Source organism: Uloborus diversus, chromosome 9 (assembly GCF_026930045.1).
Source record: "Uloborus diversus isolate 005 chromosome 9, Udiv.v.3.1, whole genome shotgun sequence".
In the NCBI taxonomy this organism is placed as follows: Eukaryota; Metazoa; Arthropoda; class Arachnida; order Araneae; family Uloboridae; genus Uloborus; species Uloborus diversus.
Window position 1 is genome coordinate 110,976,037 of NC_072739.1, and position 25,692 is coordinate 111,001,728.

Below are 25,692 nucleotides of genomic sequence, written 5' to 3' on the forward strand. Positions count from 1 at the left end.
TGATAATTTTTATTTATTGAAAGTCCTTCTTTGGATATGCAAATGAAAAATCAAAGGAAAAAAAAAAGTTTGCAATATGACGCAAACCTCAATTATAATAATTTTCATTTATTGATTTATTTTATTATTCTAATGATCTAAGCATGAGAAGTAATGCAATTATAAAGCCTTTAAATAATTTCGAACAGTTTGCTTTAGGAATTACCAAAAGCTATAACATAGAAAATAAAAAATAAATAAATAAATAAAATCTATGCATATCTGTAGTTTATCGCTCATCCGTATTTTAATTTTTTTTCTGTAGGAAATTTTCCGTTTTATTATCCTTCATTTTGAATATAATTTCCGAATTTGACTCACAAATTGAAAAATAGCTTGACAAGAGAAACAGGTAAGTACAAATGCAAAATTCCAAGAGAAATATTTAAATTGAATTAAATATTTTCAAGCATGAGTGACTAAAAGAAAGCAAAAGACACTCAAAGAATTGGGTTTTAACACTGTAGACGAAATTTTAATTAGAAAAGAGTTGGTTCGTGCTTTGAAAACATTTAGCTGGATACAGAAATGAAGATCTTGCGTGAAATGCAGCGATAAAGAGCGGAAACGTCTTCCTCCATTGATTGAAATGAGAGTGTAAGTGTAGGCTGGATTTGGAAAGAGTAAAGTTGAGTTGTTCATTTTACAGATAAATGACGATAACATTTTGTCCTGGATATCTCTTGATTACTACTAAGCGTTACGGAATTTCACAATTTTGGCTACTAAAGAAATTAGAACGGAAAAATTACAGTCAGAATGGTTTAAGCGATTTAGAGTAGTTAGCAAGCTAGAAATTAAATTGAATCATTTTTAATTAGCTGTGTAAAATTGTGGTTAATTTTGCTTTAATCAGAATTTTAAAAACATTTATGTTGGTCACAAATGAAAGTACTACTGCAAACCGTCCAGCTAATGTTTTTTACTAGCATGGCTTCATTTACAAAAAGAGACAACACATACACACCCAAATCATTCAAAACAATTAAAAAGAAAAATATTTAATAAATTACATATTTTTTAACTTTATCCCTAACAAAGCATGTTTTCGTCTTCGCTTCTTAAAATCAGTGATCATAAGACATTTTTAACGTTTTTTCCCATTCCAGTTTTGAATTTCAAGTTTTCTTGTGTAAACTTGGGTTAATCCACTTTATTATGTCAAGGCCTTTTTGTTTTTTGCATTAATTCAAATCTTCCTTTTTTTTCTTCTTACGATATTATCCGTTTTTTAATTTCAGCTTTTCTGGAAAAAGTATGATATTATACTTTTATTTTACTCATTTTGTTATAAATGATTGTGCTGAATAGTTTTTTTTTCAACTTGAGCACCAGGATTTATTTCTCCCCCCCCCCCTTTTTTTGAATTTTAGTAGGGCTGCTTTTTATCAATTGGCTACAGCTTGTTTACTTCTTACATAGAATTCAATATTCGACTTAAGGAATCATTATACTTAAGGAATGAATGTAAAGCATTTTCGAACTAAAATTTTTATTAAAAAATGGGGTCGTTTCCAAAATTTTAAAAGTATTTTTTTCTAAAAGAGCATATTTAAAAACATAGGCTCTGACGATTTTTTGATAAATTTGTTTACGTTTAATATTTTTAAAAAATTACTTAAATCGGAGCGCCTTCATTGATTACCGCTTCTGCCAATGAAATCACAAATGATTAAATGCCATTCAGTGTTGCCATTCACAGTGCAAAATATTTAATTCGCATTTTTACTCACGTATATTGGCAACGATATGGTTGATAGCAAGCGTAGAGCGCAATATTTAATTCTCTGCTTGATTATCATAACGTGGAAACGTTGCAGAAAGATGCGGCAAAGTGCATCATTTGTGACGTCATCAAGACCACGCCCTGTTTAAAAAATCGCACATTAAAAAAAAAAATTTGGGGGAAAATGAAAGTATTTTCTGGATTCATGTTTTTTTTTTTTTTTTTTGCTCATTTTATCCATTTCAATGACTATAAGAAGTACTTTTGACTGAAAGAAACCACCTTGTTATATATTTCATTCAGAGTTATTTCAATATTATATCATTCAACAATAAACGGCAATATTAGAACAATAAAATAGCAATAAAATTTGCTCACTCAAACTCTGGGGCTACAATTAACCTGCTTCAATGCAAAAACTTTTGCAGGTAAGCTTTTTATTTCTTATAGTCATTGTATTTTTGGAGGTTTTTCAGATGTTTTTAGAAACAAACCTCTTTTTACTCCTTAGCCTTCGTTCATTTATTTTTTGGAGATACAGTTAAAGAATTATTAAAAAATACCTCATAGATTTCAACAAAAATCAAACCCTGACAGATTTTCAGCAATGACTACACCATCGAAATAAAGACCATGCCATAACTTATATAGTAGCTTAAGACAGAATTGACAAAAAATCCTTGCGCATTGAAGTTCTTTCAAACTCTAATCGTTTCTAATTTCTCGGAAAAAATCAATAGCATTCAAGAATAAATTAAAGCCATCTTTCAACTGAGAAAATATAAATTATTGGTTCAGGTTTAAAATGTCCCATCAATGTGTTTTGTAGCCAAACACACGCACAATATATAAATGTTCCGCTAGTTTTGCGGTTTTATGCTTTATTTAACGCTTTGAACATTATGCAAAGACACGCGCTAAATCTCATTCTTTTAACTTACTCTAACGACGTCATTGGAATTCTAATGCCGTGATTTCATGGTTAAGAAAGGGATCATTATGTTAGACATAAGTTGAGGTGTAGCATTAAATGACACAATTAAAAGTGAAAAGGGAGAAAGAGTGGCAACAGTGAGGAGAATGAAGAAAATCGAAATTGGGGAATAACAATGGACGTAATGGGGTATTAGAGGTGTTTTGGAAGAAATGAAAATTAATTTCACTTAGCAGCATTTATTATTTTTAGAACTTTCTGTATGAAATGTTCATCTGAGCTAACATTTTATCCTTTTTTTCTGTGAATTAAAAATAAATATTCTGAGAGTTTAGAAAGTATTTTCTTAATACTATGAAACTCAGTCCATCTTTCTTATAAAGTGCAAATATTAGATTGTGGGAAGAGTTTTAGTGGAAAAAAATAAGCATAAATTATGATTAGCTGTTAAAGAAGTTTATGTAATGCTGGAAATATCATACCCAAAATATTGTTTTTTACTAATATGTAACAGTTAGATATTTACTCATTGTTTCTATATTTTAAAATAAAATGCCAGATTGATTACGATTTAATTGTTTTAAAATAAGTTCGCAATTAAAAATTTTCAATGCTTTTTTTTTTCTCTTCTGATGTATTTTGCAAGGTATTTTTTATGGTAATGTTGAACTTCACATGCAAACATTGAGTAAGGAGCAAACAATTGAATCCGTTACAAATTGGAATGAAGCTGTAAAATGAAAAATTATGCAAACAAATATGTAGGATACATTTAATGTCCAGTAAAGTTGTTTTGCAAAGGAGATGTGTTTGGAATTGTAAAAACCTATGTTAATGTTCAAATAATTTTTTTCCCTTGTTTGATAAAAGATTAACTGTCTTAAGAACAAAAAAGATAATTAAATTAACTCTTGTCTAACATGAAATATGTGAAATTTCAACCACATGTTTTATCGTTTCAGTTTCATTGCGAAACATAAATGAAATTTTCAGAAAATAATTTAAAAAAAATTGTAATAACTGATCACTTTTCACGCAATGTATAATTAAGAAAAGCGATGTAATATGATGCAATGTTTCTTCTAATGACTGCCCTGCTTAAATTATATGCATACATATGCTATTATCATTATTCATTATTAATCACAGAATGCGTCTATTATCAAGCGTTTCCAGTGAGAGTTCGTCAAAAAAATTCAGCATTTTTCAATGTAACTAAAAAAAAATAAAAAAATAATGATAGTTAGAAAGTGAATATCTGCTGAAAAATAACATTTAACTAACTTTTAAAACTAAATAGCTTATTGTGGTTATATGCAAGACGAAAAAATACTATATATTTTAATACGTAAATGATTCTAGTTTGATGTATTTAAATTTATTAATATTTTGTTTCGTTACTATTTTTATGTAGTTCTAAAATAAACTTATTTTTTTTTCGTACGAAAGAAAACAAGAGAAATGGGAATTTGATCCTACGTGCTGAAACTTTTTCAGAAAAATTTATTTTTACAAAACAGGAACAAAACGAAATTACGAGACACAATCATCACGAGGAAAAAGAATTGAAGAAATCTCAGCCAGTAACAAAACTTTTACAACCCAATGCACTAATTACAACTTCATTTTCTCTGGCGTCTTACCTTTTCTTTAATTTAGTCCATCTGAAATCATCACCATTAAAACTCTTCCTTTCAGAAATTGGAAAAGAAAATGCCCGAGATTCCCTCCGTTTACAGTTGCTATGGAAACGCTAAGAATCCGACGGGGGTGGGCGAACCTTCGCTCACACAACTGCGTCAAAGCCGTTCCGAGGGACAAGAGCGGGTTATTTTGCCAAGAATGGGAAAGAGAGGGGTCCTCTGCCAAAAGTTTATATTAGAAGGATCGCTAATGGGACGAGCTGAAAAGATTGGAGAGAAAGGTTGGGGATATTGTCGAGAAGAACGAACTATTTGTAACTAATCCTTTTGATGTCTTTTCCAAAATTGCGGAGTGAAAGTGGAGTTTTTCGGGGCTGTAAATTAAAGAACTTAGCAGGGATCACAAGGTGGTTGTTCTAAGTGGTACTAACAAGATTTTAAGAGAACAAAAAACGTCTTTCAATTAGAATGTAACAAATCCACGGCGACACTCTTTTATGTGGTACTTCATCTTGCATTAAGATCAAATTTGTTAACAGATATCTTCTGTTAAACTTAATGGAAAGGGGTACTAGACTGAATAACAAGATTAAAACTCAGCAAAAGGCAACATTGTTCAAGAGGCTTTGTGTAACGTTAGGAGCAATATATTTAATGTAAAATGAAGTTGGATCAAAGCAAATAACTTCTATTTTATTTAAGGTATGTACAATAATAAGATTTTGCGTATTAATTCTAAAAAAGACAATTCTAAAAGCTGAACCTGTCGGCCATGTAGTATTTGGTTAAGCATAAGAAATAGTACCAATAAAGCATCAACTGACGCATCTAGCTTCTAACCTCGATCACTTATCTAACGATTTACCTTACTAAATATGAAAAAAAAGGAAGGGGGGGGGGGGGTAAAACTAAACGTTGGTTAAAAGGAACTTTCAAACCTCCCTTTTTCATTAGAAATAGAAATCAACAAAGCATCAGATGTAGAATCTATTTTACTTCACCTAGTGTAAGGATCCACTTTACTAAAGATGAAAAATTAAGCGGTCATCAAGATTAACCCTTCAACCTTCCACCTTCATTAATTCCTCAAAAGTGAGAATTTGTGACTATTTTTCATAACATATTGCATACGATTTTACAATTAAAAGGAAGAAAATGCTCATTAAGCTTAATAACAAGATGATTAAAAAATTAAAATGTAGTTCATTTTCTTAAAAAAAAAAAAAAAAAAAAATGCGGCAGCTTTTTGGTAATAGTAGTATGGTTATGTAAGAGTGAACCCGGCTTCTGGTTTTGGAAGAAGTTATGGTCGAAAGGGGATCAAAGTGCAATTTTTGGGCTTTAATGGAGCTGTAGGGTTTTTTTTTTTTTTGAAATATTTGTTCTCAAGATGCAGTTTCAGTTATATTTAGTCTTAAGGGGGGTCATGCCCCCATTAGTTCTCTTGTCCTGGAAACACGCCTGGCTGGGGTTAATGTAATTTAGGAAACTTAAATAGCTGTAATTAGTAAAGCATACAGAATTATGTACCCATTTCCAAATAGCAATAATCAGAATATGATGAACACTTTATTTCACCACCTTGCAGAACTATCTTTGCCATTCATACTAACACAAGTACCTGCAAGCAGCCAGCCTTTTGTTCTTTGATTTGATAGATAACCGTTATTTTGTATGAGTAGAATTTTTGATACACGGTTAAAATTCCTCGAACACTAAGGTCAAATAACCTCAAGGTGAATGTATGTTTAACTGCTGCACGGTTCTGTAATGCAGTAATATAATGTTTCATTGTAGAACAATGCTGACAGTCTTGTCAAGTAGTCAAAAAAGTCTGACTGCAGATGGGGATTCTTTGGGTTCGAATCCCAGCTCGGGCACGGAGGTACTTTTTTTCTCCTGTCAGTGTTCTTTCCTTGTGTGAATGTTTTGCTATGATGTTAATGGTTGCCTAAAACGGGTCCTTATGGCATGTTTATATTGTGAAAGTCAGACTTCACACCAAATTGCAGTACAGTTGGAAAAGTGAAGCAGCCCACCTCAAATTGTCAGCCTAGCTGTACCAAGGCAACAACATTGAAGAAAAATACAAAATAGCAACAACATGAAATGAAAATATTAGAGTCACTATTCCGCCAGCACTGCTTACCAATTACTCCTGTAAAAGTGCATCGTATATTGTTATGGATATGTAAGTAATGCACAAACGGCTTTGAACCTTTCAAGCAATAAAGAAAGAACCCAAGAAGAAAACATCAATAACCTTAAAGACCCACTAAACAAAAAGGAAATAACATAAAAATAGAACACGTAGATCTCTGAAAAAAGGTTTTAGCATGTCCTTTAAAAACAGAGCCCCAAACAAAGTAGAAAAGGTATAAAAAGGAATATATGACCCCTAAACTACGTGCGAAAGAAGTGCAGCATGCTGGAATAAAAAGAAGTACGCAAGAGTATCGTGCACACCTAGGAGGGAGTGAGAGTGTACAGTTTAGCATGTCGAGTGCCATTTGTCTTTTTGGAAAAGATATCAGGAAAGCGGGAAAGCTTCTGACGTTCACGATCCATCATTGCGTTAATGTCATTTTTTTAGACGGCCGAGTTTTTTTCTGCTTTACCTTTTGAGTCCTCAGGCTCAGAAGATACTTCAAAGACGTGAAAAAAGTTTCGGATAAAAATAACCTAGCGAAGACGATGTAAAGCCATCGCTGGAGGCTATAGAGTAGAAAATTGCCAATAGAATGGCGTAGGGGAAAAAAACGGTGAAATGTATAGTTTGAAGGTGGTTAGGAAAACGATAAATCATAATTGTTAGTAGTGTGAAACTGCAAGTAATACATTATTGAGAAAAGTTTACGAAAATTCGTTTCGCGAAAAATGTTACTAGGTATCTTGGTACTAAAATGTTCTAAAAGAAATATTGTGTAAGAAAATATTCATGGACCAAAGAGCAAACTTTCAGACATGAATATTTCATAAAATGAAATGAAAAATTAATGGAAGTACACAAGACACGCTGGAAGTAGGGATCTCCAATAACACCTGCTTACGTATCAATCTGCAGTTCACAAGTACTACTTTTAACAACCATTTCGTTTTCCTCCGGTTCTAAGAAATTTCCTTACTGCGGTTTGAGAGAATCTCCAATGGCGTTTTAGTCACCTTCACAGACGATTTACAAAAATCATTAAGTGGATGGATAGTTTACAGCTGCTAACATTCGAAACGAAATGGGAAAATATTACTATAAAATGTGATCTTTCAGATAGGAGAGACTTTGCAAGGAAGCTTGAAGTTCTAATCTTAAGAGTAAGGTCTCCTTCACACGAGGCAACTTTGTTGAATCACCGTTCGAACTGGCGGTTTTCAGGATGTGTAACCAGGTAGAAAAAGTGAAGGAATCACCCGACATCATTCATACGACTGTGCACTCATCAGGCACACAAGGCCAGTGCGCAGCTACCACTCTCATCCAGATGAGCTGCATCAACTTTTTAGTTGACTCAACTCATCGGGCCATTGCCACGCGTTCGCTCCACACATGAGTAAACTAGTTGAGTTACTTCGATTAAGTTTTAACAGCATTGTGGAGCAGCTGCTCGAATAAATTCAGCTTATTAGAAGAAAAGTTGACTCAACTAAGTTACCTCGTGTGAACACGCCAGTCAACTAGTTGCTTAGCAACTTTTTGATTAACGAAAAGTCGATTTAACTAACAGCCATGTGTGTCCTAAGAAGGAAAGTGTGGGTATTTATACGAGTTTTATACATATTGAATTTGGAAATTCACCATTTCTGCCAAGTTCGTCCTAAAATTCAGCTAATTGCAAGTGTCTAATCTGTGAACAATTATAAAAAATCGTTTGGTTTGCGTAGAAAAGAACTAAGCTCAAAAACCATATTTATTCTGAAGAGGCTAAATTTATCAGAAATCAAATTTATTCTGCTTCATGAAAGACTAATATGAAGTATTTGATAGCATCAGAACAAGAGCTATCCAACGGCGAAATCTTTTGGGCGTGTTTAATAGAGTCTTTTGTACTTTTATTCTGAAATGAACAAAACAATTCGTTGGACACAATCTGAGTCGCAGTCTCAATGTCATAATGTAATTGTTTTCGTGTTGCCAAAATAAAGTTTCAAATGCCTCCTTAAAAGTCCCAAAACACAACAAAACAGTAAGAAATAAGAAATAAATACAAATACAAAACATTTATATAAAAAAATGCCATATTTATCTTTTGAAACATTTGAGCGCCTATTAACAGCGGTTAATATCCAATTAGTTATTTTCCCCTTTGCAATTAAGCGAACTTTCCTGCTATATCTTTCATACTTATAAGCGTAAGAGATAGATAAAATATAGTCTTGCTGTGGTAATTGTTTGAATTTTTCGTAGAATTTCCTTTAATTTTGAAAGTTAGAAAAGTTATATTTTGAGAAATTATGACATTTGGAACATGGTTACTCTGATTTTTTTTCATCTTTGTTAAGTGAGTTATGATATCTTGTTAGAGGAATATTTAGAGACAAAGGAATTTTCAAGTGCTTCATATGCCGATTAAAATATTAGCAACAGTTATAATATTTTTTTTGAAAAAGTCAATGGGGAAAACTCAAACAAAATAGCAAAGATAAACAAAAACCGTTAACTAAATAATGATTAGTTATGAAATTTACTCGAAACGGCTTTGAGCATAATTTTTGACGCAAAATTTAAAGAAAAGGTATTTTGGAACAAAATTGAATTCGAAACGAATAAAGTATTGCTTTATATTCAATAGACAATTTATAGCATAAAAAATACAACGTCCATTCTAAAAAGTAAAGGACATTTTGTTCCGCAAGTGACAGTTCACATATTTTACGAACAATAATAATTTTAAAAAGTAATGAACACAACTTGTTGCTATGAAATCACAAACATATTGATGGTGAGATTTCTGAAGGAAAAAAATATGCTTAAAATTATCAATTACTTTAAAATTTACTCTTTAATGATATATATAAGCTTTCATGTGCTGGAAAAAATGGCGACTTTTTCATGAAATGATCCAAAAAATTTTATTTTAAAGATAGGGGAAAAGGGCTACAGAAATTTTTTTGAACTTAAACAAGTTCATGTTCATTACTAAGATTAAACTGAAGAACAAATTATCTCATACACGGCTCAGAGTGAAAAATTACAAATGGAATGTAAAATTTAACTATTTCCTAAAACACCCTTTGAATTTATTATCATATAATGTGAGAAAGTGAAAGCCAAATGTGTCATAATTAATCATCCAAGAAATGTTAAAACTTGTGATAATTATTCATCGTTGCCATAGTTAAAATTTCAAGATGGCATCTAAATCATGCCTGTCTCTAAACATGAAGTTTATTATTTACAGTGAGGTATTAATTATTTTAGCAGAAAGCAATCAACATAACTCGTTTCGTAAAATTATAAAAACCAGAATTACACCTTTTCAAATTTAATGTAAATTGGGAATAATCTAGAGGGCTGACAGAAATTTTAAAAAAATCCTTTAAAAACAACACACTATATTTCTTTTAAATTTAATGCATTGATCACTTTTCAAATCTTAAGAAAATGAGAGAATTTTCTCAGTTGCTCTATTCATTGCACGGGTAACATTCGGATCGGAAACTTTGGGTGAAAAGATTTCTCCGAAAGGATATATTTCCACTTGGGAAATATTGGAAATTTTCAAATTTCTAGCACACAATTTTGTATTGAAAAAGGTATAATACTAATATTATAATGATTTTTTTGTTTAAATATTTTTTTATATTCAGTATCCCACATGAAAATACTAATTGTGATAATGCAAACTGCAAGATAGTTTGAATTCTACTCGAGAATTATTTGATATTTTTCTTATTAACACTGTAAATATGATTACAAAACTGAATAAGTAATGTATCAATAATATTTAAGTATTGATGTGTCTAGAGATGGAAATAGCCAGAAAAAAAGAGAAAAAGAGATTTTTTTTGGGGAGGAAACTACTTTTTCACCTGGAAAATTTGAAAAATTTTGACATTTTTGCATAAAATAATGTATTCAGAAATTCGTAATATTTACATTCTGATGTTGCGTTGTAATATTTTTTATTTTCAGTATCCCACATGAGAACACTAACTTTGATAATGGAAGCTGTAAAATTACTTAAATTAATTGAGCACCATAATATTTCATGCTACTTTTCTCACACAAAACTAAAAATTGAAATATATATTTAGTACATGAAATACACTGTTCGTGAAATCTCTTGGCTTCCTTAAGAGGTTTCCCACTTCCAGCTCAGTCACTCCTATGTCGGGTTGATGAGTGCTAATAAGCACGAAACTGCAGTCCTCGGCTGGAATTGACTGAGCTGGCGATGTATTTCATGTATTTCTGCCTTAGCGCTGGCTATAGGGCGGCAACGTACTGAACATATATTTAGTATTTCCAGTAGTGAAATAATTTAACAAAGCAACCCTTTTTATACTGCATTCTTAAAAAATATAAATTACGAGAACATATATTCAAGCAAAACGAACCGAAATATCTGTATGATAGAAAATAAAATCGCAAAGATGAATTCTCAGTCTGAGAAAATACCTCACGTGAAGTATAAAACAATGTTTTATAGGAAACAAAAGTTATATGCGTAGGGATTTTTCCACATTTTATTTAAAACAGACCTCTGTTTCTTATGCTTGAATTTACAGATAGTTCGAAAACAGCTATGCGCTTTTTGCAAAAAAATGAGTTACATTTTCGAAGAAAAATATATTCTTGAAAATACACATTTATTGTTTATATAGGATTGTACGTTTTCTGTTTGGTTTTTCTGTTGAGAAATTCCAATAAATATCGATAAAGATTTGCAAAAATTTTTGAAATCGTGATAATTTCTTGCTTTAAAATTACATTAAAGTTTAAAAAAAGTCTTTTGTTTTAGGCTTTGGTTTTAATATGAAAGTCTATATAAGTGTTATATAGTTTTGAACATTATTTGAGGTTTTTGAGGTCTGAGCAGTGGCGTAGTTGAGGTGGAACGCGGGAGAGTGCCGTCCCCCGAAATATTTGGATTATTGTAGTAAAATGAATATAAATGTAATGTAAATTGGGTTCAAATCTCCTTTTTTTTAAAAAAATAAGAGTACTTATTAAATAATTGGCATAAGTAATCTAAACTAACTTTCTTGTCTAACGAAAATTTGTCAACCATGACATCTACCCCCCCCCAAAAAAAAAAGAAGTTCATGCAAACATTTCCCCCTCTTACTACAGCACTATAGTAAGTACCGAATAAATTGCAAAAAAATATATATATATATATTAGTTCCTATTTTGAAGCTTCAATGGGAGAGTAAAATTTGAATATGTAAATTAATGAGTAAAGATTTAAGGATATAATTTCAGTTTCTGTTTTTTAAGCTTCAATGGAACGCACATTTTGGAAGTATATGAATGAGTAAAGTTATTAAAGATATAATTTTATAGATTATGACTTTAGCTTTATAGGAGCACACATTTCGGGATAAAATGAATGAGTACATTTATAGGCTCCCATTTTTCAGCTTCAACGAGCGAGTAAATGAATGAGTGAAATTATTAGCGATGAAGATATACTATTTCTCGTTTCAAAGCTACTTTAGAGTAAATTTTGAAGGAATGAGTGACGTTATTAACAATACAGATTTATAGGTTTATTATTTTAAATATTTATTTGGGGAATTCATTTTGGAAGTAAATGAATAGGAAACACAATAAAAATGGAAATTTTTAAGCTATGTTAGAGGGATAATGTCGTGACAGTAAATAGGTGTCAAAATTAAAGAATTGTAATTTTCAAGTTAAATTAACAGATAAACAAGACTGGATAGCTAAGTTTACTTAAAACATTCGTTACATATCTTTTTTTAAGCTTACGCCCTAGCGGCGGATTTCATGAAGGAGATAAAAATATTGAGGGAAAAACCTGGAACTGTAGGATGAGTAATATTGACTAGACTTGGAGCATTTACTCTGTCATAATTTGACTCATTTCATAAAATCATTTAAATTTCGCATTTTTTATAATGCTACCCGCAATAAACATTTACAAAATTGTGATTTTATGATATCAATTTTATCTTGAATGATAAACATCAAATCTTATCAAGTTTCACGTAAAGAAATAAGGAATAAAAATATTTTTTAAAACTCCAGCTCTTTCAACACACAAAAGCTTTCACGGTATCAATTTTAATATGAATCGTTCCATAAAAATTCCTAAAGATATTTTTTACAAAAGGTTGCACAAATTATCCGTTTTAAAATTGCAACTTTATTTTTCAGATCCATTTGCCTCCCAAGATGAAAAAAGAAAAACGGCCTAGGGTACATGCAGATAATCATCAAAGTTTTTTCTCTTCCACTGCTATGGCCGTTTCATTTTTTTAAGCTTCCGCCCTAACGGCGGCTTTCATGAAGGAGATAAAAATGCTGAGGGAAAAAAAAACTGGAACTATACGATGAGTAATGTTGGCATAGACTCGGAGCGTTTTTGGATGATAAAAGTGACCTTCTGTTGGTTTTCACTGTGCGACGTTGCGATACCAAACTGCAAGACAGCAGCAGAGGAGAATGATGAATGGTTGGAGGCAACAAAGAGATGGGAGAAAATGATTGGTTGATAGCTCCAGAAGTTTAATCTATGAAATTCTGAAATCATCTTTAGAGATACCACACAAGTTGGAGAAACATTTAAAGGGGAAAGTATTTTTTGAAAAAGGTATCAGAAAAGAGGAAAAGAGTTTGAATGACTGCATGCGGCGCAAATAAGAAAAACAATTGGTTGGTAATGTCACATGACAAATGTTGCTTTCGATAAAAATGCGGGACCAATATTCGACATGAAAATGTTGCTAAATTATGCAGAACTAGAAACGCGTTTGTAATATTTTAAGACAGCTTTGAAGTTCTGTAATTCTTCTGAACTATAACTGAAGTTGAAGAGTTATTTAAAGCAGACAGTTATTTTGAAAAATGTAACCAAAAGTGGAAAAGGGTTTAAATACGTTAAAAGTTAAAAAATAAAAAAATGAGAAATATGCATAATATCATGTGATTTCTTAATGCATTGAACTGAGTCTTGCATTCCATGATATTGATTTTTCTCAGTAATTCGATTAAGTTACCTATTTTCGGCTACAACTTCAAAAAGTTTATGCTATTAAAACGTACCTGGAATTCATCCTAAAGACATAGCACAATTGGAGAAATTCTTAATAGGGAAGTAGTTTTTAAATAACGTCACACAAAAGCGATTGAATAATGTATAAAAAGTAAATAAAAAGTAATAAAATTAGCAATTTCAGAGCGATTGATCATTACTGATTAGATTAGTTAAGTTCCTCTACGAAAGACTAAATCACACAAAACACTGCGATATACGTTTAGTAAAGTTATCAATAGTATTGAATGAACCATTATTTTCTTATAATCCAACATAGTATTAGCTTTATTTAAATTAATCTCATAATGCAGTTCAATTAAGATATTAAAAAGTTTGGCAACTATATTTGGAGTCGTAGAAATTCAGGGATAATAACAGATTTTTTAGTTGGTCGCTGGATAAAAGGGTATTTAAATTCTAAAAAAAAAGGGGGGTGTCTCAATCTTAAGGTTTCGACAAAGGAGTTGAGTTCTGATGAATCGGCAGTATTATGCCACTTTGTTGATTATCTCTAAATGGCCAATTAAGACCAATTATTTTAACAAAAAAAATTTTTTTAAATTAAATTAGCTCAGAACGAGTATCCCTGACAAATGAATTTTAACCGAATTTGTTAGTTAGAAAATTTTAGTGTTTTTGTTAAAATTACTTTTTCTTACGGCAAGAAACTATGCTCGATGAATTTCTTACAATTAACCATTAGTTTCGAACTCTAGTGGTCGTTCCTTCATTTGATTTAATATTTATAAATTATTATGGTAGGAGTGGAAACAACACATTCATATCGTTTTTTAAGAAAAAATGCAAACTGATGAAAGATTACAAGGAAATTTTAAAATGAATATAAAATTTAAAGCGAAAAGGGAAAAGTTTCTTAAACGAACTTTTCGTGACTTAAAACTACGAGTAAAAATGGGATTCTTAGGGAGAAAAAAGGACCAGTTAGGATCCCTCAAATTGGAAAATGAATTTTAAAGTTTAGGCTTTACTAAGAATTGGAGAATAAACCAAGCGTACGAAAAATTGTATTGATTATGAATTAATAATTACCAATTTGCTTGTTCTTTTTGTGCAGAAAACAATCAGCATAGGCTTAGTTTATATATATTTTGTAACTATGAATCAGAATAGGTTTGACTACAAATGAAACTGACTTGTTAAAATTTCTTGTTTGGAAATAAATTAAGCTATTTTCAGACGTAAGGAAAAAAGACGAAAAGCTTCTATTTTTATTGGGTTTTCCCCACAAAGGGTAAAAATCCTTTCAGTTTCTAGTTCATCCAGTGCAAGTAATTCCCACGAAGATAAAAAATCTCGGCACTTTTTTTTTAAAGCAGAAATAACAAATAAATTCATTTCTCTTTTACTTCAAAGAAGGAAAAAAAAATCTAGTTTAAAAAAAAATGGGAATTTTTTTTGGAGCCCTTTGTAAGTGTGCTCGGCGAAGCTCGTGGATCTTCACGGTTTCTTCTTATCCATCCCACTGTTAGGTATATGCGTATCGCATCTCGATAAATCGATACATCGGAAACAAATAGTCATCTTTCATCGTCATCGTATCGGGTTCTTCGATCTTTTGCTACGAAGGGGGGGCGGGCTTTTTGGAGGGAGAGGAAAGGGTTTCGAAAACGAAATGAAATAAGGGACAAATTAGATTTTACTCAAGTTTGCAAAAAAAAAAAATAAATAAATAATAATAATAATAACTTTTCGTCTAATTTTTGTGGCCTACTATTTAAAGATAAAACAACAAATTGCCTTTTTTGTTGGTATACAACGGGCATAATATATAGTTTTTATTTAAGCAAATTAAATCATTAATAATGTTTAGAGAAAGAAGAAAAAAAAGGTTGTAAGGTAAAACTAAGTTAAAGATTTTTTCCTCTTAAAATCTACAACTTTCCTGTATAATTTAAAAAAATTCTTATTTCTTATTTGAAAAAAAATAAATTTTTGGATGAAGATCCTTTGCAGAGATGAACAATATGTTTTTATTTACCTGTACGCTTTTAATTACCAGTCAATATTTCATATCATGAAGTAGTTGGTATAATTAATAACCACTACCAACTGTTACCAAACCATAAACTCCGAAAATTTCGTTACAGTCGAGTCCCGACTTACGCGAGGGATGCGTTCCAAGACTCCTCGCGTAAGTCGAAATTTTGTCTTGTGGAAAAATGTATGCATAAACATTTTTTATAAGCATACGAAATTTTTTAGACATTTGTAAGCACCCCTCAAACTGCTTTAAAGCATTCCTCAACTATACATTACAGTTTCTTACATAAAAAACTCAACTTTTACTGCATTTAAAAAAGATGTTTTATTCAACATAAAATAGCTAAAATGCACAAAAAGAATGATTGATAAAATAAAAAAACACAGTACGTACAGTATGTAGTAATAATAAAATGCTGCACTATAATACTACTATACAGTAGATACAGTAATAATATTTATGCGTTAAAAAATGAAGATGATGAAGGTTTATGCTGCATAATCAGATTGTAATTTTTTATTAAATACATTTTAAAATACGATTGCTTCACCTTTTCTTTTATAACGTTTCCATTTATGGCAACAAGCTCCTCTTCCCAATCTCTTTAATCCACAATGCAAGAGCAGCTTCCATTTTCATATACTTTACTCAGACTCTGCAAGCTTTAACATGGAAACTAAGTTCTGAACTTATACGGATACATTTTGTTTTGACTTTTAACCAGACGTATGGAAGATTTACTCATACTTATTGCGTTGCTACCGTCAACGTTTGGTAGTTGTCCAAGCATATCGAGAATCTTAATCTTCTTTTTATTGTCAGAAACTTTATTCCCCCCCCCCCCCCCCCCATCTTCATAAACTTTAGATGAAACAGCTCACTAAGGTGCCATTATATTTCATCAACTTCAAAGTTTAGAATGTAAAAAAAGAAAGCTGCTGAGCGGTTTTTTTATGCACTAACAAAGTGATGCCTAGACTAGTTTGATGTAGGAACTTTCGACGGTCAGTGTGATGCTAATGGACTGTAATAACGTTCACAAAATATATATTTAGTTGCCAATAACAAAGCCGCTACTTCTTTCTAAAGAAATCCATGTTGTGGACGAGGAATTCGCTCGCGTCAGCTTTAAAATTCGTTACTCGTGGAAAATTCGTGTTATAGCTATTTCGCGTACGTTGAATCGCGTTGTAGCGGGATTTTACTGTATTTTGAAAAATGGGGTAAAAATAGTAAAAAACCGAAAAATTTAAAATCGAAATTTTTTTGTCCCTTCGAATTCCAGAAAAATATTGTATACAACAATACAGTTTTTATTAGATAGCGTACAATCATAATAAATTTCAAAAACAACACAATAAATATAAAAACATAAGGTAGAAGAACTTCTTACCTCGCATCTTGTTCTGTTAATGTTGGCTAAATTTATTCGAAATACTTTATCCCTACAAAAGAAAAAACAAACTTATTTTAATACTCTCTTTTAAGGGACAGTTTCATAAAAACACACATTTTTAGTAACCTTTCTTCCTCGATAGAGGCAGGGAGAAGCAAAGGGATGTAAGTGGCAAAATTAAAAATTTGGAGATAACCAGTACACATGGTAGGTGAACATCTCCTCTGTCTTAGGGCAAGAGATGGCTCTAGTAGCCCTAGTAGTTGTTGCTATACAGCATGATTTAGAAAAAAAATCAATGAAAGTCTACGTAGGATGTTATCTTTAAACGCGTTTTACTCAAAACTTGAAAATGTTCACTTACATCCCTTTGCTTCTTACTGCCTCTATTGATTTTTTTAGCTTCGAGATTAAAATATTAACTGTTTGCTAGTCATTTCAGTTTTACAACAAATATTAAGAGTTGTAACTTTTAACATTGTTTCATGAGTATAAAGATCTAATCTACAAGTAATTTAAAAGAGACGTTACCTCGAAAATATTTACGATCAGTTACAACCAAACAATGTATTATATACAATGCTTTAAAAAAATAGAAATATGTAAAAAAATGGACAGAAATAGTAAATTTAAAGGTAGTTTCCATAACTATTAAAGATAGGAGAATAAATACGAGAGACATTCTGGAAATTTTTATGTTTCAATTTCTCTTAAGCAGAAGAAAAATTAATTACAGGAGGTAAGTATTATCATTCTCTTTTTTCAAAAAAAAAAAAAAAAAATGCTTACATACATGTTAAAATGTTGAGAGTATGGTTTTATACATTATTTTGTGATTTTTTTGAGTACTTTATAAATTTTTTCTCCAAAATTATTTTTCTACGATCTTCTTTCTATACAGGGTGTTTCTAAACTCTTGGGCCAAAGTTAAGGGCTTATAGAGAAGGCAATAAAAAGCAAAAACGGAATCATATTTGAACTTTGGTTGTTTTTGGTTGCAATGCTGACGTACTATATGAACACAAAGCCAGAAGTTAATGGATGCAACACAGGTAAAAAATTTGTTTTACAAAGATGATTTCATATAACATTTTAGTTTTTTAAAAAAGGTTTAAAGCGGTTGTTGAGTTTTGAGGTATGCATCTGTAATGCTGTAATACTTGCGCTGCAATGAGAAAAAAAAACCCTCACTGTCGCAATAAGGAGCCATTTTGAAAAACTTTCATCGATCGTTGCGCCTTTGTTGCGACGCATACAGTGTTGCCAGATTGGGGGGAAATTTCCCCATTTTGGGGAGATCTGGTGCTCTCTGGGGAAATTTTGGGGAAATGGATTTTGAGGGGAATTCTTTGGGAAAAAATTTTTTTTTGGAGAAAACCTGGGGAGAAAAGAAAAAAAAAAAACCTCTGGAAAAAAATAATTTTTTTCTCATTTTAATTCGCGTCTTGACATCTGGTAGACATTATTTGTATCAAACAGCGTTGGTTTAGCTTGCGGAATCTTAAGCTACGGAATTCGCATTAATGTTCTGCGTGAGTAACTAATTGATACGTGAAACAGGTAAAAATAAGTGTGAAGAAGAATGTTCTTGGATAAATCCTGTTCTTGGATAAAGTGGGAATGTTCTTGGATAAAGTGTGAAGAAGAATGTTCTTGGACAAAAATCATAGTTTAAATGTACATACAGAAGCAGAGTAGTAAATGCGAGTAGAAAAAAAATATTTGGCTATTTCTTATCTCTCGGTCAGGCACTTGTGTTTATGATTAGTGACACCCGCACGGCTTTGCTCGTAGTAGCAAATTAAAAGGTCTTTTCGTTCCCCTGTATATTTACAAATAATGCATGATGAATTTCTCGCCAATTGGCTTGCCCACGTTACGGTTCCACGTTATGATAACTTGGTAATTTAGTCGTCCATCTTATGATAATTTTGCTCAGGAAAATGTTCTTAAAATTGGAATAGAACAAGAACAAAACCGAATCTTCGAAAAACCGCCCAAAGGTGCACACCTCCTTGCTACAAACTAATTCTTTGCCAAATTTCATGAAAATCGGCCTAACGGTCTAGGCGCTATGCCTGTCACAGAGACCCTGACAGACAGAGAGATCCGCACAGAGAGATATCCAGACAGAGACTTTCAGCTTTATTATTACTAAAGATAAAGACAGATAAAGATAAAGACAAAAAAAAAAGGCAAAAATGGGAAGAAAAATTAAAGTTGGGGAATTTTATAAGAAAATTTGGCTATTTGGGGGAAAAAAAATTTCAAGAGACAAAAATATCAGAGGAAGTCGATTCATTTTATGAAAATATTAGTGGAAAAATAATTTTTGAATTTGGGGAATTTTGGTAGAAAACAACGCTTTTTGGGGAAAAGTTGCAAGGGAATTAGGGAAATCTGGATTTGACCATCTGGCAACACTGCGCATGTATTACAGCTGCAGAACGCAAAATTTAACAATCATTTTAAACCTTTCTTAAAAAATAAAATGTTGTATGAAATCGTCTTTGTGAAATAAATTTTTCATTTGCTTTGTATCTCTTAACTTCTGGCTTTGTGTGCATGTAGTACGTCAATATTGCGTTTGCGACCAATATTCCTGTGCGATTTTTGCTTCTTATTGTCCCGTCTGTCACTCCTTAAAGTTTTTTTTAACCAAGAGTTAAGAAACACAATCTTGTAAAACCTGTAATATCTGGAAACTGAGACTTAAAATGGAAATCAATGCGTAATAATGAAACGTACTTCAAACACCAAATGAATAACAGTAACACTGATATTTTCACAATAAATACGACAGAATTAAGTTTTCAGAGTAGAAGTAACAAAATCAACATAAACATTAAATCGAGACATCAAGATCCAATAAACGTTTTGGAGGTAAATTACTCAATTCAATGAGAAAAACCAAACTAACATAATTTTCTCGAAACGAGTTTATTTTTCATGCATAATTTTTAATACCACAGAGCTCAGACAAATACATACGATTAAACATTTTTTTGAAAATGTTTCTCAACCGACAAAATTCTCTATCTATAGTGTAATTTAAAATTCGTTTTAATCACCGTATTTGCTTTCTTAAACTTTTTTTTTCTTCTCTATTTGAGTGAACAAACAGTTTCGCTAGAATCTCCGTTATTTGCATTAACTCGCGAAGGACTCGGAACAAACAAACCATAAGTGCTTTCAGCAAAGCGTAATTATTCTGAGCTTGGTACAATGACGCACAGTTAATATGCCTATTTTAAGCATTAAAACATTCCCCAATAGAAATTGTGTTTGATATTCTCATTTGGGGAAACGTCCTTGCATTTTAATGCAAAAAGGGTAAAAGCAATTGCGTGCTTTAATTTTGTCTTCCGCAAATATGTGAAATGAAACGAAATAACTAATGCAAAATAAAAGCATATTTTGTTTGTCTTATTAAAAGTTAATCATGTATCTAAAGTACACAAAACCTCTATGTTTAATCACTGAAAGTGACTTGATGTTTGTTTGCCAACAAGTAAATACAATTAATTCGAAAATCGAAATTTAAATCAGAAATCAAAGCCAAACACGAAATGAATAGATTGCATAAGAATAAAGTTATTAGCTTACCCCTGCGGAAAATTCACTTCTACTATTAAAAAACCTTTTCTGATTACGTGAAAGGGCTTTGCAAACGATAGTATTTGTAAACTAAGATATTATTCCTTTTTGTTTAAAATTCTACAATAATGATGTACATAAAGTTATATAAACACCTTTGTGCTTAAAAATTTAAAAGAAATAACGTTGAATTGCACAAATTGATAACTGCAGGCACGTGTTTCGGGGTCAAAAGGAACCTCCTTTTAAATGTAAAATAAGTGAGCTTATGGATGAAAACACATCCGACAAAAGCTTGAAAAATAAGTGAGCTTATGGGTGAAAGTGGCGGAGTAGTGACGTATGAATAGGCATTCCATGACGAAACATATGTGAAAATGTAGGGGAGAGTCGGGAGAAATGGGGCAAAGAGGCATTTATGCCGAAATCAAATGTAAAAAAATTATTTATAGCTTATCCAGTAGATGTAGCAGCATTAGACTCCTACTGCTACATCTACTGGACAACTAGAAATAATTATGCACATTTGATTTCGGCATACAGGGTGAATCTGAAAAGGTAGGCAAAACGTGAAAAGATGGCAAATTACATCTAGACGATTTGGAGTCACATGGCATGGTAAGGTCTGAAATGCTTTCATTCATGTGGTAGAAAGCGTTCTACGGGAGTTCGAAAGAACTAAAGCTATGAACTGAAGTTAGTCTTGAAAATTATTGCTCTAAAATTTCTTCTGTAATAATTTAAATGTAACCATAAAATATTATTACTGTTATTTTTATATATGTTTATCTATATCAATAATTATAAATAATTAAGGTTCTAAGAAATAAATACTTTAAAACAATGCTAGAAAACTTTTTGCCAATAATAATTATCAATAGTAATTTGGTACAAACGTTAAGAAACATTACAAGCAAATATTAATGGGCAAAATCCTAATAGTGTCTTCTGAAATTTTTCGTTACGTTTCCAACGTGAAGAAAGTATAAATATTTTGAAGGACCCGAATGTAAAATACACAAATTTTTGATTTTTAAATCAATAATTTGGTCGGTTAAAAAAAAAATTTAAAAAATAATCGGTTAGTAAAAAACAAACAAAACATGAAGTGGGTAAAAATGTTTCTGTTGATCCACATCTGGTTAAGATTTTTAACTCGTAAAAAAATGTTACGAATGTTAGTTTCAGGAAAAGTAATTCGATAAAAGCCCAAATGTAAAAAACACATTTTTTTTTTGCCTTTTCAATCATCAATTTGGTCGGTGAATTAAAAAAAAAAAAAAAAACTAATCGTAGAATAAAAAACAAATAAAGCATGAACTTGGTAAAAAATGCAACAATGTTATGAGTGCTTGATTTTGGAAAAGAAACTCGGTTAAAACCCCAATGTAACATACACAAATTTTTGCTTTTTCAATCTTCAATTTGGTCGGTTAATAAAAAATAAATAAAAAAACTAAACGGTGAATTAAAAAAACAAAGCATGAACTGGGTAAAAATGCTTTTGTTAATCCATATCTGGTTAAGATTTTTAATTCGTCAAACAATGTTATAAGTGTTAGGTACTGGAAAAGCAACTCGGTTAAAACTCGCAACGAAGTTGAAAAATTGCCCCGACAAATGCTGCAAGTAATTAAAACAAAGCTCCGATTTTTTGAGAGATGCGGTTTTTAATTTACTTTCTTCCCAACTATCAACTCTGTTATTTAATTCTAACTGAACGCAATTTTTCAGGCGCAGAAGTAACAAAAGCAAAACGGAAGTATGAGGTTAATTAATTTTCGCCGTCCTTTTCATTTTCTCGGTAGTTAAATTAAATGTAGCTTGCTGTTGCTTTTGCGGAACGTTTACTAACAAAATATTTGAACCACAGGGAAAACAGCTGAACGATCATTCAAATGAAAGAAAAATTTAATAATTTAAAAACAAGTCGAAGTTTTTTCAGTGACAAACCTTTTTAATTTTTGAAATATTCAAGTGATTACATTACGAGTAATTCGAATGATAAGCTATTTATTTAGGTCAATATGCACATTCATTTAGTCCTTTGAAGTCATATATACATACACATATGGGCCGTTCTTTAGTATTTAATTCTGAAATAATCCATAAGTAACGCTGAATCTTGAAATATCTATTTTTTTCACTGTAAAGATAGATAAGACGTTGTACATTGAAGATGTCACTTTTTTCATTATATTTGACCCCGCCCCCTATTGTCCCAAACTGCCACATTCCAACTCACCCTTTACTTCCCTTTGTTGAATGTCACGTTATATTAGATGAAAACAGTATTTTAAGAAAGATTCATGGTGTCCCGCTTCTTTTTACCCCCTCCCTCCCCCCGTTACAAACAGTCATAATTTCACTAATCCCCCTTAAAGCTTGACGTCATTTGTGAACCACCCCTAACGAAGTCCTCCAATATATTTTACTTTCATTTATGTTTTTACAATAAAGAGAACATAAATGTTTCAAGATTTAGCGTTACGTACTGGTTATTTTATAGCCAAATAATGCGCAATGACTTACGCATAAACAATAGAAGAAAAATAATTATTATTTACAAACGAACAGAAAGGAGAGAAACTCATAAGTTGTTATTACTATTTTTCTTCTAAAGCTTGATCAAAATTTCAAATATTTGCTTGCGTTGTGCCGAATTTTCAACCCTCAAAAGAATAAGTATAATAAATGTTACGGCTGAACAAATTGAAAACGTTACGGAATTCTAAAATCATTCACTCTTTCATCTTTACTAATAATAAAGTTGAAAGTCTGGATGCCTGTGACGTGCATATAGTACCTAGAGCGTTCGACCGATTTTCATGAAATTTGGCACAAAATTAGTTTGTAACTTACGAGTGTGAGCTTGAAGTGATTTTTCGAGAATTGCGATTTTTTTTTTAAATTCCAATTTGAAGAATAATTTACCGAGCAAATGAGCATAACATGGACGAGCAAATTACGATAACGTGGACGAGAAAATTGTCATAACATGGGCGAGCAAATAAACATAGCACATTGGCGAGAAATTCATTATCCAGTATTTGTAAATATGCAGGCCAACCAAATAACCTTTTAATTTTCTACTACGGGCAAAGCCGTGCGGGCACCACCAGTAAAAATTAAAAGAGTAAAAAGGATTTTTAGGTAATGAACACGTAATTGAAGATAAGTTGTGTAAAACTTTTGCAATGCCTATCATGAAATTGTGTCTTATAGTTTGCTTTCACTTTCTCCGTTTTATCTCCAACTGTTTTACATTGTAAGAAAATAGAGTTCAAAGATTTCTTCCGAAAATATTTAACTCTATTCTTATGTACCTTCACTTGATTCTTTAGAGCTTAAGTAAGTCCAGAAAACTATCGAAGCTTTTTCTATTTTTTGTTGAGTATTTTTATTATTAGAACTTCCATTCTGAAAGTTTTGTCTCGAAACAAGGCACTGCATGAAAGTAATTTTACACTAGGATGACTCTCGTCTTGAACTTGTTGCTCGGGGAGAAGATCTATGCGCGAAAGTGCATAATGCCTTCCTGGAAGGCAAGAGTTGGGTTGAGTTGAGGAGTTTGGCAAACGGAGAAAGTCAGAGGTTTTAAGAGCTCTGACCGTGCAAACAGGAGCTTCTTCGAGCGAGAAAAATCGTTACAGTCAAGCCACAAAAGCAGTCGTGGGTCTTTACTTTACAATGAACGCGCATGCGTGTCAGTCGAAAAGTTTAGATGTATTTCGCTTTTTAAAGGTAAAACTTAAGTGCTTTTTATCTGGGAACAGAAGAATTTGAAATTGGGAGCTTTAAAGAGAAGATTTTAAACAGGAATGCTGCCAATACGTTTTGGATATTACTGGTATGCTTTTTATTACCGTTTTTTGTTTGACATCACCTTTTCCTATCATTTGATTTTTTCTTATTTCATTAATATCTTCCCTATTCATTAACGTAATTTATTTTATTTTACTTTATTGATATTATAATTTTTTTATTGCATTTGTTTTTCAAAGCAGGAAAATTTACTTAACTACATTCCCAGCACATATTTTTTTTTCAAGATGCACGAGAATTGCAAACCGTTGTAACTAAATAACATTATTCGCATTTTAAAAATTTCCTTTGAATATAAGTAACAGCAAGATTTTAGCATAAATAAACGAGAAAAAAACTTCAGTCAGCTGTTCCCACAGCATCATTGGATAAACTATTAACTTTCACATCACACTTTATTAAACAGCGTCACCCCTTTTCAACGAAGATAACCTTTCTAAATCTCCCTTATTAGAAATAAATCATTTAGTTCTAATTAAGGAACTTGGACATCATTGATTGAGGAATATATTTTATCATACGAAATAAATTAGTGCATTTCGTCTACAAAGTAATAGTAAGAAAAGCATCGTTCAATGCACAAGTCTTTAAAAAAACACAGACACTTTAATTTTGGACATCTGTGGGAATTACATTCGCAAGCTCACATCTTTCAGCATTAAAAGAAAAGATCATTGAAAAACCGAAACATGTGTCTTAAATTTTTACAAATTTGTACTTTGAACGTTGTTTTTTTATTACTGCTAGCTGTTTTTCTTTCTAATCAATCTCGTTATCTCTACTTTTTTTTCTTCAAATGTCTGCACTAATTACTTGTAGGTATTAAAAACTATGCAAGTAGGTCCTCAGTTACTTGATGTTTTGTACCCTTTTCATTTTTTAGTTTAAAAAGTCTACTAAAAGTGGAAACACATATTCCTACACAACTGATAATTAAACAACGAATAAAATGCACAAATTTGAAAAATCCAAACTGCAGACACGAGTTTCCAGGTGAGAAGAACCTCATTTTTCAATAAATACGTGTCTGTTTTTTTTTCTTTGCAATCTTATGCATTAAATATGAGGCAGTGAGAAGCAAAAGGATGTAAGAGGCAAAATTAAAAATTTGGAGATAACCAATACACATGGTAGGTGAACCTCTCCTCCGTCTTGGGGTAAGAGATTGTACTAGTAGTTCCTGGTAGTTGCTGCTATACAGCATGATTTAGAAAAAAAAATCAATGAAAGTCTACCTAAGATGTTATCTTTCAACGCGTTTTACTCAAAACTTGAAAATGTCCACTTACATTCCTTTTGCTTCTCCCTGCCT

General features: G+C 31.5%; 1 protein-coding gene across 2 annotated transcripts in view; it reads right to left on the reverse strand.

Moving 5' to 3' along the window:
- The window catches only part of LOC129229540 (semaphorin-2A-like), a 652,526-nt gene that overhangs the window by 204,250 nt on the left and 422,584 nt on the right, over nucleotides 1-25,692 (reverse strand). For both annotated transcript variants that reach the window (XM_054863862.1, XM_054863863.1), the window contains exon 3: nucleotides 16,956-17,007. In XM_054863862.1, the coding sequence (XP_054719837.1) occupies nucleotides 16,956-17,007 (52 nt within the window). The remainder of the gene's footprint in view (nucleotides 1-16,955; nucleotides 17,008-25,692) is intronic.